The 19,711-nt window shown below is 40.1% G+C and overlaps 1 protein-coding gene across 9 annotated transcripts in view; it reads right to left on the bottom strand.

The window, feature by feature from the left end:
* The window catches only part of LOC120796319 (collagen alpha-1(XIX) chain-like), a 109,475-nt gene that overhangs the window by 53,334 nt on the left and 36,430 nt on the right, over positions 1 to 19,711 (bottom strand). For 6 of the 9 annotated variants that reach the window (XM_040139014.1, XM_040139017.1, XM_040139013.1 and 3 more), the window contains exons 12-16: positions 16,023 to 16,076; positions 13,988 to 14,023; positions 12,296 to 12,325; positions 12,172 to 12,198; positions 11,725 to 11,778 (exon numbers count right to left, since the gene is read on the bottom strand). The exons of 2 other annotated variants lie outside the window; for them this stretch is intronic. In XM_040139014.1, the coding sequence (XP_039994948.1) occupies positions 11,725 to 11,778; positions 12,172 to 12,198; positions 12,296 to 12,325; positions 13,988 to 14,023; positions 16,023 to 16,076 (201 nt within the window). The remainder of the gene's footprint in view (positions 1 to 11,724; positions 11,779 to 12,171; positions 12,199 to 12,295; positions 12,326 to 13,987; positions 14,024 to 16,022; positions 16,077 to 19,711) is intronic. One more of the 9 variants, XM_040139019.1, reaches the window with a different exon arrangement.

Here is a 19,711-nt window from a genome sequence, read left to right as displayed (position 1 = left end):
TTTAATCCACATGGATCCCAGCCTCGACTGGCTTCAACTCTGCTATGAGTTGTAAATTGTAAATGGAAAGCGCAGACATGGGGCCTCGGCTCAGTCCTGGAACACAAGTCCCAATCTGAGAGCAAAGTCAACAGCGACAGTGACACACATCAGAGGCACTCGTTTATGATGACTCCATAATCCTTATCCCAAATGTCAACATGTTCTCTGAGACATTCCATGTCTGACTACCCAAACTGGGATAACACAGTGGTATAAAATGGGGAAGGCACAAGATGTCGTATTTTTAGTAGTAAAGCAGATATCCCCACAAAAAGCCACATAATCCACCTGACAAATGCCCCTGTCAAGAGGGGTCAGTAGATAAGCTGGAGGAGCCTTCTGAAATGAACACCACAGGATCCGACTCAACTTGACAAACAGCAAGGAATGACAAAACGATGGCAATTTTACCCCTTTCATATGCAGGGATAGCTATCAGTAGGTAAATCAGTTCATTCAATAACTCGTTTCGTCATCTTTCATTTTATCATATTTCAAATGTAATATCTCATCTTTTTTTTTGTTGCTAATTTGCCTCTCTATGTGAAAAAGATAACGGTGATTGGAGCTCCCAAAGGGATTATCCCTTTTTCCTATTTACATTCACTCTTTACTAAATTGTAAATCCACTCTGTCTTTACTCTGACATCCAAATTTAAACTTATGCATTTGCAGGAGCCGCAATATGACCATTTTAGTGAGGTTTTGACCCCAATGCTTAGGAGAAGCCTGCTTCTCCAGTTAAGTGTAAGTGTACATTACCACTTATTGATCCACCAAGCGTTCACCTTTTATCAAATGTTACAGTCTACACACCTACTGTATATGGCTTCTGACCAACTAATCACCAGAAATCTTTATACTGCTTTGCTTTCATCTTCCTGACTTATGTGTGACACAGAAGTTTCATATCCTGAAGGGGAAACTATCTGACATTATCAGGCCAAGTTGGTTGTTATGTAGCTCATGGGAGAGATGACCTTTTCTAGACGGTAAAACTCACATGCCACTCCCACTCTTTCTGCCTGAGCTGAGGCCCGTCTCCCTCTGGGGACACGTACTCAGGCCACTTTGCCTTTTGTCTAACTGTTGTACTGGGTTTAACTGGAAGTGACTATGTAGCTTCTGTGCGGCAGCTACATTTGCTTGGTAAACAAATGTGTATAAGACAGTAAAAATGATAAACCCACATAATATTCTCGTGTCATTTAAAAATACACAGAACAAAGAGAAGGACACTGACACTCCAAAGAGCACATGGACATCCAGGATTTTGAACATGTGTACTCAAAAAAAAAAAAAAATCAGAAACACAGACAAATGGGCATGTGCTGTATGCACACACCCAAGAACAAAACAACCTGTGAAAAATGGAAAAAAAAAGACTGACACACACAACCAGATGCATTTGACCCACTCAGTCCTTTGGTCAAACCTACAGTTCCTAAGGAACACTTATGGTATCCACATTCAGACAAGATACAGACAATTACTCCGACTGCCACCAAAGGCTAATTTATTCTCTAATTATTTCTGCAATGTCATCCTTTCCCCTTGCAAATACAGTAGTTTCTCATTTCTCTTTTAAAAAATTTGCACCATGAACCATAAGAATCAACAAGACTAGGGAAAAATAACAGCATGAAGTATCCATAAAGGATCTCTAAAATACCAAAATTTGGTAATGTTTCACCATGTTTAGCTCAGCACTGTGTCTAATTGTCAAGTAATATGCTGGGAATGAATATGACATTACAAACATTTCAGTGTCACCTTTTCTTGAATGGGAATGTTGTCTTTTTACAGAGCAACAAATTGATGTAAAATCTACAGTATGCTTGTCATTTTTGATTCTGTATTTTATAATAATTGATATTACTTACATACTTACATACACTACATCAACCTTGCTGCTTCTGGGTGTAAACTTCAAAATCCAAAGTATCAGCTTGTGAAAGGGACAAATATTCAGTTAATTCACACCATCTATGCAGCTCGATATGCTGCAGTTGTCAGAATCGTCACCAAGCCTGTTTTCACTGTGTCAAAACAGCTATCAACACTTCTGGGGTAAATATTGATTATACTGCTTGCTGGAAATGTCACAAAACACTCTGCAGAGACCACAGCCTCACCTGCTTCTGACTAAGGATCCAATTAGAGACAGACAGTCCAAATTCCCTACTTCTGACTGGCCTCGCTGGATGCCATCTTAGGACACTGCACAAGCTCAGAAAATGCCTGGGCACTGGAGCTTGCAGAGATCCCTTGCACTTGGTGAAAGCCTCAATAAAATAGGATTTGTTCCAGTTGTTTACTGAGGGTTAAGAGGAGCGGCCGGGGCAGGAAGAGAACGGCAAAGCCGACAGCTGCCTGGCAGGGGCTCAAATGCAGCTTAGAATTTTTCACCATTCTGACTGGCACACAATGCTCTCTTTAACTCCAAGCCATCTAAATATTCAGGGACGTATAAAGAGATGGCTGACACTGCAGCCGACTTAAGACACAGCTCAGCTGGCCAAGATTGCACCTATAGTCTCTTGGCTAAAGCTTTCCATGAAGGCTTTCCTCACAGACACTCAATCATAGACCCCATGTGACTAAATGGTGATTTGTACAAGTGCCACTAGATGGCAAACTAGCTTCATCACAAATTCTGTAAATAGCAGGGGACGGAGCCAATGAGGAGACGCTAAGCTTTCTCTGAGAGAGGATGGATGTCCTCAATGCATGAATGTATGATGTGTGTGGGGTAACATCCCTAATTAGGCAGTCTGGCAATAAGGCACTGAATACCGTAAAGGAAATTCTACTGTAGAGGGCTTGGGAGAAGAAGGAAATAGACGAGAGCAAGAAGCTGTACGAGAGTGAGAGAGAGTGAGAGAAGGTGCCTCTTTTCAACTGCCACACAATACAAGGTGGCATTACAAGGATACCCAGCCATAGCACATAGGGTATGATCTGGTAAAATAACCCATATAGAGTTATTTCAGCAAAAATCCAACTCTCCACTACCAAACAGTATGCAAACACTAGAGCCAAAGGCATACACAGGAAATGCAAACAGTAAATGTCTATGGAAACTAAGCCAAGGCAATCCCAAGGGAGCTCAAAACAACTCTTTACAACAACCATGTCTCTACCACATCTTCAGTGATGAGTTTTAAGAGCTCATTGGTTTTAATAACTCCTAAGGAGAGGAAAGAGGGCCGGCAATATTACCTGAATTTGCATTTTTATGTGGTGAAGTTGATCAATCTATTTGAAACTATAAGCTCAATTCTCACCGATCAGCTGAACGTCTGTGCAGTGTATCCCTGCAAGCTGGTTGCCTATTACGCTGGCTCCTCACTACACCAGCGTTGATTCTTGAATGTTCTCATCTCCTAATGGATGCTGTTATTAGTCTTGGCTCTTATAAATTTCACAGTCTCATCTGGACTTTTGGCCATATTATTCATCCGGAGCAGATTGCTCCCATCCTATGTTTACAGATACTGAGTGTTTCGTTAATGCATTATCCAACAAGTGAAAAGGAGAGGCTGAAAATCCACTTTGAATAAACCCTGGTTCATTTTACAAACCAAATATTTGAGGTCAGAGAGAATACACTATGCAAAGATCCACAGGGTGCTCACTCCGGCTACTGTAGCTCTCGGCTAAACTTATGCTTCATATCACTCACCACGCATTACAGATTGCACTAAGGTCCCACACAGTACCATCTGTATAATCTCAGGCCATTGTCAATGCCCTGCTCCCTGGCATGCCAGTAAAGTGGACACCGATTAATGTATCGAAATTGGTTGCGGGCAGTATGAGAGCACGGAGAACCAGAATATGGATGGCAGGCTGTACCAGTGTGCTGTCAGTGATGCAGCCTCCCAGTGCCACGTCTCTGTGTTCTGCAGTGTTCAGGGCTACATCCCCTCCCAGACCTGCCTCCTTCCTTCTGCACTCTGAGCTCTCTGCCCCCCCCAGCCAAGGAAATGGCAGACATAGACAGAGCTTACTCGAGGCATATTTCAATCCAAGCATCCTGGATCCAAAATGCCCTTTTAAGGGTATTTACATTCTCAGCATTTCTCAAACTCTGCCTTGTTCTAAAACTTACTTAAACTGCCAGGAGAGTGTCTTTGTACGGTATATGACTAGACTATCCGGAGCCAGAGAAATCTCATTGTTTGGATGACTAAAGCTGTGGTTTGGACTATGATACCTAGAACAGTCACAAGGGCCAGTCACCTCCTGTCCAGTGACATAAGAGTCGAGTGAATTCAGTTCAGCTGACCGTATCTGATACATGACACTCCATTAGTGTTGATATGACCTGGCAGACATTGAAACAACACTTGAAAATGTTGGAGAGGTATTAGACACAGGCCAGGGATACCAGGCCTGGATGAATTTGGACACTGGAGCAGCAGGGACACATAGTATATTGCCTGCAGTGTTCCTGCTGTGAGGTACAGCTCTGTCTCCTTAGAAAGTTGTTAAGTCATAGCAGTGTGAATGATTGCCATGCTCTGGCCAACTACAGCAAGCCTATCTAATGCTCAGAGGATGTGTTGACCTATATTACCCCTTGTTAAACATAAGCTTTTCACTCATATACAGGCACACATCAACTTACAGAAACACACAAACATACACACACAATGACTTTAAAAGCCAGTGAACAATGTGCAATCAAAGTGGCACTCTCAAAGTCTTGCCCCCTGTAGCCATCCCTGTAATTAATTGGCCAATTAATGTGTGTTTATTCTGGACACCAATGGATGTCACCATACTGGGACTCTCTGGATAGACGGGAGTCAGACAGATAAATCAAAGCTCTGTGTATCTGTCCTTGCATGTGCCAAACACTCTCCCCTGTAACCTTCCTCTGTCCCAATTGAAATGTGAGACCTTTTCATAGCCAATCAGGTCAAATCTTTGTTTCATCCTCCCTCCCAATGTACTTGACATTGACAAGATTAATTGCCTTGTGCACTGGGCAAACGTGTTCCATCCTGGTGTAATACAGGTGTCAAAAGCTCTCTGGATTTTCGCAAGATGAACTTGGACATATAGAAAGAGGGAGAAGAATAACCTTCCGCTTTGTGAAACAAAGGGTTAACAAATCATCCCCCCAGTTGTAAAATCACACACGGTGTAAATCTTGCCATAAAATCTCAGCTGTGAGTCCTGCTGACCTGTAAATTCTTCTCTCTGTTTTACTCTGCCACTGAGCTTCAATGGGTCGCCCAAAAACAGTAACTACATGTGTACATCATGCTACTGTATTTAAACAATGTTTTAATACAACATCAAAATTATCACCAACTCTGTCTCAATGGTTAAATATACCATTGCAGTTCTTTTATAGGTGCTACACTGAATTTAACAGACATAAATGGGAGTGTGTGAATAAAGGACATACTGCATTTCACTCCAGTTTGTAACTATTCTTAAATAGATATCTAAAATATACCACAAAATGACTGAAGATATGCGAAAATACTGTTAAATGTCATTATGACACATTTCTGATAAAATAGCCTCAAATAAATTTAAAGAACTGTTTATCTTCAATAAAAAATATACAGTATTAATCTATATAGTAAGACATCAGAGTATATTAAAAACAGATCAGTGACATCAAATCTAACTGAAGGCAGTTGAAAACACAACAAAACATCACACAAACTCTGCTTATCTTAATTATGAATGTGAATCCACTGCAGAAATATAAATTATATACAGTGTAGGCTCCTGTTAAGAAAGCCTTGTTGGAGAAATGAATGTACCATATCATTGTGTACGGACCCGGACAACAAAAAGAATGGCTCCAATCATATAACTGCTGTAATTGTATTACATTATATCACCCAAATCAGCGGCAGTCTCCCATGGAGAACTGGCAGGAAGGCTGCTATTCTCGCCAGAGACTCGTTACTTAATAATCGCCCCCCTGCAGTTGATCTGGTAGAGGTCACCAGTCTGTTACAGTTGCATTGCTGTTCATGTCTGGCTACACCTATGGAGCAGGAAAAACCACTGCCAAATGTTCCCCGCAAACCAAACCATAAGTCCTTCCCTATCACTGTCACTGCCTGCTTTGGTCTCAGCAGACACACAGACTGATCCAAATGAACCTGAGCCAAGTCCATCAGATGTAATATGAATATTATATATACTGTGGCGGCTCATTTATCTCAAGACAACATTTGCTCGCCTGTATAGGAGAAGCATCCAAATTTCAGTTACAGCATGCATTTGGTTTCCAGAGAACCGAACACTTTTTCAAACTAAATTAGGTTAAATGACAAAGGCTATGTGCAATGAAGATACATAGATTTAGTTTGAGAGTAGATGAATGCTATTGTATCTAATCCGACACTAATGTTTTGACCTCAGTGCACCTGTATAACAACTTCCAGTTACGGTAGGATAATTGGTGCCCGGCTAGAAAGATTCCTCCCCTCATGGCTAAATGGCCGCACATGCGTACACATTTAAACATGTTCAAGTCAAAGCACACACAAATGTGCCTTGCGCTGAGAGAAAATGGGCAACAGTTTGGTGGAACAGAAAATGAAGTAAGTGCAAGATTACATAGTTGTTCCCTGGTCTGGGAGAAAACAGCTGACCAGTGGTTTAGCACCCAGTGTCGGTGCCAGGGTGAAGGCGGTGAATATGGAAAAAAATGCCTGTGCCTTTGGTCAGGACATATAGACAGCTGTCTCAGTCATTCAGCACAGGGCATGAATGGAAAATGTAAACACCCCTATCCCTTCCAAAAGACAGCGAATATCTCCCTCTTCTTTGCTAATGTGGACCAGTCCAGTTGCCAAGCGGAGACAAGACAGATGATCTTTTCTACTGTTTTGACAGATTATTTCCATGCCACCTTAAAGTGTCCAGGCAGCTGTTGTTAATGTTAGCTGCAGTGTTTCGAAAATTTTTGACACAAGTGAAGAACTGAAAGTGTGTCTGCACTACAATTACTGACATGCATTGATCTGGGACTGTGCTATCACATAATGTGAAGTGATGAGAGCTGATGAATGTGATGTGACAGCACTTCCAAGTTTTGAGATACAGACTCGTATTATTTTACAAATAACCACCTCTATATTATAACTGGAGGAGTGTTGTTACTGAGAAACTCTCTTCCCAATCAACAACCAACAAGTGCACATCATGTTTACTCCAAAGTTGTTCTCTGGTTTCATTCGACTTCCGGCATAAGGATCACATGTGTAACTAGTCTCATGACTTCACTGATATGCACTTGTTGGAAAATAAAAAGTAAACTGATCTACGGCTCCATGTTGCGGTATGTCCACTGTCACAGGATACAAATACATTAAAGCAACTTTAAGAGGAATTTTGTGCGCCTGCATGTATTACATAGAACTATCTAATACTATCAACGTATTCTGTGAAAAACATTCACATAAAAATATCTTTACATTCTAATAACTAATTTAAAAGTGAAAAAAAGGTGACTTGGAAATAAATAATTAACGATCTGTCAGACGCTGTAATTAGTAACTGTAATGGGTGAGTCTACTGCATAAAGGCTGAGAGGGGGAATTGATTTAACAAAGGAAGACTAATCTGTTAGCAAAAACAAAGTTGTGCCATATTCTAGAGATCCACTCTGTAACGTGCCTTCAATAGCCATTAATAGTCTGGGGGGATTCTTTTATTGGTAGTATTGATGTGGCACATCATTTTATTTAATGAAAAAATGATTCCTCCAAGATTAAAAGTCTCTCTTTCAATGGCTTTTCCCTCCACTGGTCATCTTTCGTTGCCTGGCTAGCAACGGTCTCCAGGCCTTTTCAGCTTTATTTTGACTTTTGTTCTCTCTTATCTCCTTGACATATGACGCAGGCATCTCATGTGGCACAGTGTCAGCCACCCACATCCCTAGCAGCTGAGGTATGCAGAAGGATATTTCTATGAGAAAAATGAGCCATTTTACAAGACAGAGATAATAGACACAATCAGAAGGCATTCAATTGAGAATATCTCTTAACTGACTCCCTAAATTCTTTGTAGCATCAGAGATTACAGAAACCTCCTTACCTCATGCAAAGTAAAAGACACCTGCATGTTTATTACAGAGCTGCAACTTGCCAGCTACCAGTCCATATAATTGCCCAACTGTGCCAACTAGTTCAATATCTAAGCAACTAACTAGGTTTAAATAAAATTATTAAATCTGCAAGAGGATCTAGACTGTATAATTCATTTGAGGGGACCCCTCTGTAAACAGAGCAGTTGCAGTGTTCTGCTTCCTCGAGGGCTTGCTGGGGTTTCATCATCTCTGCACTAGCACAGCTATGTCTAATAAGAACAAACACCGTGCAGCACATCTGTCAGACACGTGCACTTTCCAAAGCAGGAGACAAGGAATCCTTGACACAGTAAAGGCCCTCAGCTGATTAAAGAAGTTCATTATTATTTACATTCTGCAAAATGCATCAAAGAAAAGTGTGCATTATTTATCAATAGAGAAAATCTATGTATAGATCAAATCTATTTATGATGCTTATGCAACGTTCCCAAACCATTTAATTAGAACAAATGCCTGTCCATTATGTATGGCAACATCACATAGCTTCCATGGCAAACCAAGGGAATCAACATTGCATTTGTCAGTGACTTACAGTATACTTTAACAAGGCCTTATTTTCCCCCACAGGTACATTTATGTATACAGCTAATAAGGCTTAATGCTGTGTTAGGCATGGATTAAAATTCCAAGACCCACCTTGTAATGGGGGATTTATTAAAGTGATTATTTATTAATCCATGGGAACATACTACCTTGCCCAGAGATGAACCCATGTCTGCGATGAACCCACTCGCAACCTTGTGCCAACTATCGAAGCAGAGTATGTTGGGAAGACTTGGCAGGACATGAATAAACCAATCTTGCCGTGGTGTTCCTGTGTATTTTGGCTTTAAGGAAGCAGAGAGCATTTACCAAGCGTAGGTTTTCAGTCCTATTTTAAGCATGCAGTATTATGTCATTTGGTACTTTTGCAATGCCTTCTGCCTCCAAATCCCACGTCACTTTTGTATGCACATATTTCTCTCTTTATCTTTATTATACAGTCCTTCAAACTTGTTGATGGGTATCAGACAGGCACTTCTCTGCACTGTATGCTGCATGAGCAAACCTAATACTTGGCTTGCAAATAACTACACTGCAAACTCTAAAATTCCAAGGTTGTCCCCTTCAGCATGCATGTCTTTCACCTTGTCAGCCCCTTCCAGGACAGGGCCAGCCTACAATGACAACACAGAGCTTAGCACATCATTACAGCACCTGATGAATATTTTAGCACACCACAGTCAGTGAGGGGGACATATCCTTTTTACTGGTGCTCCCCATCTTCATTTTTGATCTGCTGTAATGTGCCACTGAATCCCAAAATCCTACTCTTCGCCTGCTATTCTGTGTCCATGCCATCCATAATAGATAAAAGCAAGCCATTCACATCACTATTAATGGCAATGTGTAATGTGGGGGCAATACATTCTCATAAATTCGTAGACGTGGTTGGACTGGCCTTGACTAACTGAACTAGTCATCCATCAAGGTAATAAGATAAAATCAAGATTCTGTGAATGTTAGACATGGGGTCACAGAAGGGGTTGGGTGACTGCCCTTGATATCCTCTCTTGCATATGTTGCTTTAAGCTTTGGAGAAGGATCAGTGCAAATGGCATCATTCCTCTTCTCCTCACTACAATGTCCTCCACATCTCCTTGAAGTAAATCTAAATGGCTTAGTGTGGTCGTATTTTCCTCAACAATAAATTGAAGTAGACAGTGTGAGAGACCGTCTGGCTTGAATCTAAGGACTTGTGAAAGCTTTCCACTCCTGGCTATTCTTTGAAGTTTGTGGAGTGGTCAGTCTTCGTCAAGATATTCTGCATCATTTGTACAGCAGATATGGCTCTTAGTGAAACCAATAAATTGCAAGCATGGACAAGAGTTGGTAATTGGGTGAGACTCTCTTGCTGTATCAGCTGGCCACTAGCTAGCCTCCGATAAAGATACATGTCCACCTTCCTAAAATAGGCTGTCAAACTGCAGAAACACAGGTTGGTCAACAACTTCGAGGCAACATGTGACTCCTAGAGCTAAGAATAAGCAGAAACCTTAGCACATTAACAGTCACCGTGAAGTCAGCCAGTCATCAAAGACAGGTTATTAATAGATCAGAACTGTCTTCAGCAACAACAACAGCAGAAAGTCTGAGATGGCCAGCTTAAAGCCCTACGGCTGTTTTATCTACAAAATCCTCACAGAAATAAGTAGTGCAAGAAATATTATTGTCAGATAGGAAACCAAGAAGTCACAACATCAAACACAGAGTGATTTTCTATTTCCTCAGAACCAGTTATGATTGAAAGATTCACCATAAAATTGTATTCCTGAAGAAAAGTGCACACCATAATTGATGCCTCTGACACTCGGTCCCTTCGACGCCCAGTCCCTCCTTAAGTCAGGTTAGGCATAAAGTAACACCCAACTAATGAGGTAGAGAGACAAAAGCATCAGAAAACACCTGCACCAGTCTCTGAGCTCACTTCTGTTGATCATGAATGCTTTCCGTGACAATAGATTGTATTACTTCATACATTGGGGAAAATGATCCATTGAGAAATAACACAACCGATGATAGGTCATAAATTGTTAATGCTATTGGAACAAGTGTTGAGTTTGAATGAATCCACACACAGAAGGGTGGAATTTTTAAGATACTTCTGTCCAGATGTCTCGAGTATTGTGCCTCATCTCGGCTCTTGCTTAATCTGAAAAGAACATTTGCCTGACCTACTTATCGGTGCACTACAGCTCAACCTGCTATATATTTTATATTTTGCTGCAGCAGAGCAGTGAATGTTTTCGGAGTGAATGTTTTTTTTTGCCACTTTATGAGCATTCTCTGTAAGACAAACAGGAATAGTCAGTCATCCTAAGAGCTTATTTTTGGTCACGGTGACACAGGCGGAGGTATTCACACCAAGTCAATTAAGCTGGACACAAAAGGACACTCTTTCCACCTGTCCTTGAACACTGCCTTTCAGCTGTGATGTCACGAAACAATAACATTCTTGTAGTGGGGCATTCTTCAGCCCTCCATAATGTTACAATGTTTACAAGTGTATTAGTGAATTGAAAAGAAGCCGTCCTGAATTAACAATATTGCAATAAATACATATTTTTGATTTCGGGCACAATATTACAAACCATGACACTGGTCTTCCTAACCACAGTTATTACATTTAGAGGTGAGAAATATGACGCAATGTTTCAGTTGATTCAGTCATGGACATTGTCTCTATCCCAAACCAAGCTGGCCTTTTAGGAAACTGAACACCGTCCACCACAACCCTGTGGGACTTAACCATATGTGCTGCCAGTCACACTGTGAGTGTATGTGACCCCTTGACCATGGAACCCATTCATTAATTGTCATACAACAGGCCCACACCACCCCTTCCCTCTTTCCAGGCCTATTGCAGTCCCATTTCCACAGATCATCTTTGCCTCCCCGTAAACAACAACAGCCACTCAGCTGCTGTTTGGCCTTTCCCCAGGCTAGGTCCTCTCAGTCAGTACAACCTCTCGCCAGGCCACACAACTAGTGGACTCTTTCTGTTTACTCACCCTTTTGCCCTCTTTGCCTGGTTCCCCAGGATGACCTGGCACCCCAATCAAACCCTAGGGAAAGGACATGTATAGTAATGAACAGGGCGCCACGTTCGAGTACATCTGACATTGTAGGAAGACACTATGGCTTGCTTCTTTTAAAAACTGATGTAGAGGGATGTTTGTGCCAAATGTTCTCTGCAATTTGCAGCCATGGTTGATTAGAGCTTAATTCCATTACTTTATACAGTAAAGAACTATTACCAAGTTAATCAAGGTACATGCCTAACCTTGATTTTGTTTTGAAGTTGTTGTGCAAGGATATGGTTATAGTGCTTCAAAAATTTCTTGGTGAACCCAATAGTTGTACTCAATTGCTTGAGAACATGTTATGTGCACTTTGTCCGACAAGAAAAACAGACAAAAATTAGATACTTTACTTGAATGTGGTGATTAATTTGTTACCTTTTCTCCTTTGTCACCTTGAGATCCCTGAATGTGGCAAATAAAGATATATGTTTGCAAGAAAGAAAGAATACAGAATGTTTTGATGTTTTCAGTGAAAACAATATAAACTTAATTATAGTACCTGATCTCCTTTGAGACATTCTTTGTCAACCTGGGAAACAAATAAACAATCAAAAACATGTCAGTCAGTGTGAAAACGCAACTCACCAGATTCATATACTGTATAACAATACATGTTGGCCACTTATAGGCAAGCAACAAAATTGGTCATGAGGTACAGTAATTATCCTTGGCTGCAGTGACCCTAAGAGAAGTTAGGGCATGACTATTACAACTCCCCAGGCTCCCTGCTGGCCACTGTCAGAAAAGGGCAGAGTCGTCTATCCACCAGGCCACAGAATGGACATGAGGCCACATACAACATCTCAGATTTCAAATACAAGCCAAATAATTGGTGTCCTTTTTCGATTGGCATCCAAACGTCAAATGCTGTTGACTTTTCTTGGAAACAGCTGTCAACGACCTCACGCAAAGTAACAAAAGGGGAAAAAAGCTATTTAACAATGTAATTTGCAACTGTATCTATAAAAAAGAGTGGCAGCTCTGACCTCTGACACCCTAAATAAAACATGTCTCAATTTCCCTGCAGTTCTTTTGCAAATAAATCAGTTGTTCATTTACAAGGGTACAATTTTTGTTGGCTTGCGAGCACAGAGTTTTGACCTCTTGGGTAACAAGCAATGCCATGCAAATGCACTCGCAGCTGGTCAACACTACTTTACAATCCTCCTCCCAACATTTTCTGCTCACACTCACCAACCAATTTAATGGCAGGAAAAAGTTTGCTAAAATCTTTCCTTAGTAAGGGAAAGATTGTTATTTTACTTTTCCTTATAAATGTAAAATTAGCATTACAGAATATCTTATGGATGGTGAAAGTGTTCTGTGGGTATTGTGACCCCTTTGTGACATAAAAAGGGCAAACCAGAAGCAGTGGGACACAGTTTTCATATTACTCCAGTGCTGATTAAAACTGGTAGCCTGATCCCCTCGTGATGTGTACAATATTAGCTAACCACGTGCAGTATACCTTTAATCTCTAGTAGCCATCAACTCCCTAGCTACAATGAGAGTGTGTGTGTTTGCATCTGTGTCCACACTTTACTACGTGTTGATAGGTGACTATGCAAGCATCTGAGAGTATATATATCTGCTGTTTGCTGACATATGTACCTTCAATTTTTTTGTGCACTGGAACGAGTACATTTATGTTTTCTGTCCTCTGGACCACAGAAAAAACACTAGCATAGGCAATCCAGTTATAAGATTGAAATACATAAAGCGTGGTATAGCTCTTCCAGGGTGTCTATAAATGCAAGAAGTCTGCAAGGACAGCCACCAACCCCATAAGGACATGTCTCACCCATGTAGGAGACAGCTAGTGTTTACTTGTCAACCTCCTCCCCCGCCCCGAAGCTTGGAGCTCCATTCTCTTCTGCCTGGTTGCTCATCCCTATCCCTTTTGACCCATGTGAGGATGTCCACTGAGCCCTGTCTATCTGCTCCTTGATTGACCCATTCCCAGGCGATGGTAATGTGACACAGGGACTGCTCACCTGAGTGCCTCACTTGCCATCACTGCGGGCCAGATGTTTTAGCAATGTGTGCAGTGCCTAGTAAGCCAAAAGGCGGATATTTACAAGGCTCAGCCCAGCCTTTTCAGGTCACACCCGCATGAGTACATAAGTTCTTTTTAATTTCCTTACATATACAGACAGCATATTGACATGTAAATGAAATAGTGGGAACTTACAGGCAGCCCCGGAGCTCCAGGCTTACCCACATCACCCTGGAAAGGAATATAGTAATTAATGACAACACGAAAAACTTCAGTAAGTAACATCTTTAACATACTGTGTGCAATGGAAATGGCTTCAGCTAAATCCGTATGGTACAATATACGGTATTTTTGACTTTTAATCATCTAGCCCAAAAGCTCATCATGTTTGTGGTAAAAAAAAATGAAGGCCAGGTAAAATAAGACCGATTATGCATAGCAGTAATATTTCAGTATATGAACCATGTGCATGTTCTATACAGGACCATTAACTGGTATTTACAGTATGTCATGACATGAAGCCCGTCTGATGACTTTCACCGTGTCAAACAACTGGCAGGTGGGCTGGTGTTATTAAATGTGACAGGCCTTAAAATAAACACAGCCGTACTATATCATGTAAAAGCTTTGCAGTATTAACAATGGACAGGTATGATAACATTGTTTGGTGACTGTGACATACAGGCAGTTACAAAAAGTCATATAAGGAAAGAAGTAGATGTCTTTTGACGCCAGCATAATCCAATGTAAGCAATGATCTCAGATGCTTTTCACTACCTCTCTCGTTTTTTTGTCTTTTAAGATAAAATTCACGTATCACTGTCCAATATTTTTGCAGTTCTCTCCCCTTTTCACCACAATCCCAACAGTACTTTATAAAGCACTTTGTTGAGAATCAGTGGACTTTTTAACTGACAATATCCTTTTTATCAGATGTGGATGAAAGAAAAGAATGTGCTTGTAGTTCATATCCATTTTGTTGTCTAAATGAATGTCACAGCTAAAATATGCTTGCTATGGGATATTCAGGGGAGTCATTACTCTGTGCTTCCAAATCTGCCTCCCTCTGTCAGTTTCAATACAAACAAACGTTCTCTCCACCCCCACCTCCACCCTCCCATCCGGAAAATAGGATAAAATACCCTGTGATTCTCTGTTGTCTTCACAGAAACACACAGACCTCATTATAACTTCAAGGCTGGCAGACAGAGCATTGCACCTACAATTATGCGGTGAGTTCTACCAAAAGACAACAACAACAGAAAAAAAAGCCCCAATAAGGGAGGAAAAATAAAAGAGCTGGAGATATGGCAACTAATTACAGAAAAACATTTCATCTCATACATGGAAAATAATCCCACTGTGGGATGAAAAGAAAAGAAAAGTTTAAAAAAAACCAATATTTTCTACATTGCAACAAGACTTTATGAATGAATTTATGTCAGTGATGTCAGTGAACAGACGATAAAGAGGCTGTAGATTATAACAATGTTTTGCATCAAACTCGTCGCTCGTACTTCCAGCATTGTTAAATGTCAGGTCAATTTTGTAATTTATAATCTTAAATTCATATATTCTGTAGGATGACTTTATGACATCTGTCCGGGCACAACAGCAATGAGTATTAGCGTGCACTGTCCCTGTAAAAAAAACGGATAATAATAATAATAATAATAATAATGAATCCAGTCATGGCCTACTGTATAGGACGTACCTATGTAACTGTTGGATTCCTAATGTTTGAGACCAAATGTCAAATATATTTTAAATCAAGAGTCCCTTTGAGCAGTCCCAGAAGCAGAGGGCTATTGCAATCCACATTTCTGCTGTAGGCTTTAGTCCCATAAAAACTGTTTAGAGAGGGCAAGATAAGGGGATTTTGTTGGGTACGTCCAGTACAAACAGCTATCCCTCTGAATATACAAATACTCTGCAAATATAGTGAGTGGAACATTTTCTGTCAGCCTGGACAAAGGCTACTGTATATGACCACCATTAAGGCCTTGCTAAGTTATGATAGCAATAGCAATATTCTTTAGCTGGCCATGTTGGGAGTAGCAATCATAGCAGCACTTCAAACAGATGGGCAAAAACATTACTGAGACTGGGATTACAGCTCATGAAAGTCAAGCAGATTCACCGAAAAATCTGTTTTCATTAAAAAAAAAAACAAAAACAAAAAACAATTATGGTGTAATTTTGTCAAGCCCACTATGTATGGCAGACTCACTGTGTTTCCCTTGGGACCAACTGGGCCAACTGGCCCTGGGTCACCTTTCAGACCCTGGGAACAAAAAAAATACAGCATATTGAAGTATAGATATTCTCATTGCGAACAAATGATTAAAAAATTGTTAGAGAATAACCCAACATATGTTACTTTGTGTCAGTATGTTGACACTCAGTATATGTGTATCTCATGCAGGTGTGAGATTCTCATGCCTGTCACAACCGGTCGATGAGAGAAGAGCAGATAATGTCAATCACCAGTTACAACATCTGCCACAATTCTGCTGAGAGATCCACAATCAGCTCGTTACGCTTTGTTTAGCCCCAGCCCCTTCCTCTGTTTCCCTCATTGCACTTAGGTCTAGCAAGGACAGTGATTGTCATTGCTTTTACACCTTGAAGCAGAGGACCTGGGGGTGAGATTGAACTACGCAAGCTCAGGGCAAAGTCAAGCCTCTTGGTGGTGAAATGCGAAAGAAGAAAGACAGCTGCGATAAAGAGCGTTAGCTGATGAATGAGGCTTGACACATATTGACAGGCTAAATTTTCAGCAAGCCTTGTTAGGTGTGACACATTTGGGCCAGTAGCAGCAACTCTTTGAAATAGGTTAGAGGGGAACAGGAAAGATGGGGCGTGTGAGGGGTCTGTAAAATGAGTCAGAAATACAATCATTTGTCATGGTTAAATTTAGAGTTAGAATGGCTATTAATAGTGAATTATATATCTGCAGAAGATGATTACCTACCCTTATCACATTAAGTCTGGCTCCACCAGAGACGTGACTAATTCATTGCCTATTCCCTGCAAGCTTCGTATTAAACACCATTCAGAAAACAGGAGCCATGGTAATACTGGTTTTAAAAATTGCCCCTATAGAAACACGAGCTAATACAGCTTGCCTGTGAGTTGCACTTATATTGACATGACTGTGACACGATTTTGTCAGATTGTATGTATTAAGTGGGCCCTCAGCCCATGCACATCCATATTAGGGCAGCTGTGTCATAGCTGTACATAAGAGCCCAATTCTTTATATAAATCAACAGCTTAACCGCTTTACTGCGGCAATATGACACAAGGGGATCCAGAACCAAATTCCCCTGAGTTACTACCAGGACTGTGGTACAACGCTCTTCTAATAACACAGAAAATAAACAACTTCAGGCTCTGTCAATTACAGAAGTGTATTTGAATAATCTTGTAAAAATTTTGCCACCATTTTTGTAATAAGGAGATCTTGTCTCCTTATTATGATGAGAAGTGTCCTGTATTATAAACTAGTTTTCCTGTTGCTGTGATCCTTTACAGTCATTATGTGGTTTTATCTTGTTATTTTGAGAACGGGACCACAAGGCTGATGTTTCTTCCCATTCACAGTTTTAGCCTTCTGTGTTAAGGGGAAATTTAAGCAAATTTCTAAAACCACATTACTTCACTTCAGCCTTATGGAATGACATTTGGAATGATATATTAAATTACAAAGACTCAGTAATGTCAGACTGATATTCCATCATATTCATATGACAGAACATTTATCAACTTGGCAAAAAATGGTTTAACTCTGAATTTGATTACACATTTGCAACATAAAAAGAAGCCATGATTTTGACAGTGTGAAGTGTTTCTGACAGAATCAGAAATGCAGTACTCAGCTGTCCAGAACACCATGAAATCTAAGAGTATAGATGTCAACTTTGATGTAAAAGCGTTTTTAGGAGATGTAAGAGCTGGTGTTTGCATGGCTCTGAAACATTAAACTTATAAAAATTGCATCTCTTGGTATACACATGGAGCGCTTGAGTCTCTCGTTGTAGGTCACCTTCCATATTGCTGGTCAAAAATGAATTACCCCTCAATTCTGATACAAATCCACAGCCAAGGGCACAAGTGATTGGAGTTATCGATGACCTGAACTGAAGTGACTTGCAAAAACCTGACCACTGGGGATAAAAAAAAAAATCTAAAAACCCAGGAAATCCAACAAATCTAAGCTTAAATTATTTAGTTCTATATCATATTGGAGCTAATACCTGCTTAAATGAAGCCCCACAGCTACAATACAAACACTGTATACATGCTAAAACAACCTGTTCTGCCTTGGATTGTCATATTTCTGTTAGAATGAACTATGTAGAGTATGTTTTACATCATTGCTACGAAATGAACTTCCCTTCCCCAGCATCCCCTCTTGCAGACTGCAGACACAAGACAATATGTTTACAGAAGAGCTGACAGGGAACTGCCATAATTCAAAGTGAATAATCCAACTGGAATAGACTTGTGTAAGGTGGTGAGCTACTTTTCCCACGGTATAACTTTAACTTATCGGGAACCACATTCAGGTCAGTCGGAAGCTCAATCTGTCAAAAAGTCACCGTTTTACCACACAGTATTTTGAATGATAGTCGCTCACCCTTTTATACAGACTAGCTAAGCTTTGCAACTGTTTCTGATAATCTGTGTGCCACACAAATGTTTTCAGCTAGTAAATACTCTAATTACAACAATCAATCAAGCAGTTTCACATAAAGGATCTTGAATTTATTAAGTTTGCTGGGTATGAACAGTGCACTCTCTCTCCTCAGGCTGACTGATGCTCACTTTCCAATGTCTGCTTGTGGCTGTTAATTTAGTATGACAAAATACAATCTGGCTAAGAAGAAACAAAATTCTATTTTTTTTAAAAAAAACCAAAAAAAACCAAAAAAAAACCCCAAAACAAGTTGTTTCAACTTTTTGATTATTCAGATAACTTCAGGAAATAGTCAGTGACAGGGCATGAGAAGCTAGGCACTGTGGAACTGCACAGCACCTGGACTTGTCTGTAGTAATGTACATAAAAACAAACTCAGCCATTTAAAGTAAGCCTCACTTTTTTGCTGGCACTCTTGTAAATTTTGCATTAAATCTTACTCAGGGGCACAAAATAAACACAATTAACCGGTTTTTGCTCTAATTGTTTAATTTTCCTGCAGCCATTACAGTACACCATGCTCTCTGAATTAATTCAGAAATGGTGCTTTAAATAAGTTCACTATATTTTTTTGTATGTAGTTTTACGGCACAAATATCTGCTTGTCAAAATGTCATTGGTTTATTTTATTAAAAATGCTTTTATGTGATCATTTTTGTGAAAATATTCACATTGTGGAAAATTTCGAGTTGTTTTAATGATATACTGTACTTATCAACCTGCAATGACTTGGTCCTCAAATAACAGAAAAAAAGTTTCACTTCATTCAACTATTCCCTTTATAAGGGTATTAACTCAACGTAATAAACAAATACTGTATTTAATAAAACTGATACATGACAAGATTTGTCCCAAAGGCCTGGCGCAAAATCAAGAAGTTTTTGCTAAAAATTACTAGTTGTCAATGCTGCAAATGCTGTACAAAGCTGTGCTGTCAAGCGTTACCTGCCAGTTTTATACACTTGTCAATGTGTAAAGTTGTGCCAGAACACTCTCTCATCTTGTTTCTCTCCCTTCTCCAGGCCTCCAACTATTGAGACTTTGAAAACAGTAATTCTTTGGAACATGGACAAGTTCACGTTCAAGTGAAATTGAGTGTTAGAGGGCTTTGTGACTGTGCAAAGTGACAGACTTTGTTATCAGTTAAATAATAGCAAAGCTAAATATCTACATCAGTTGGAGTAGAAAGTAGATTAGAAAGGGAAAATATTTACTTA

The sequence above is a fragment of the Xiphias gladius genome, chromosome 11 (genome assembly GCF_016859285.1).
Source record: "Xiphias gladius isolate SHS-SW01 ecotype Sanya breed wild chromosome 11, ASM1685928v1, whole genome shotgun sequence".
Classification (NCBI taxonomy): Eukaryota; Metazoa; Chordata; class Actinopteri; order Istiophoriformes; family Xiphiidae; genus Xiphias; species Xiphias gladius.
Note: the sequence above shows the minus strand (reverse complement) of the source record. Positions and strands in the feature narration are given on the sequence as shown.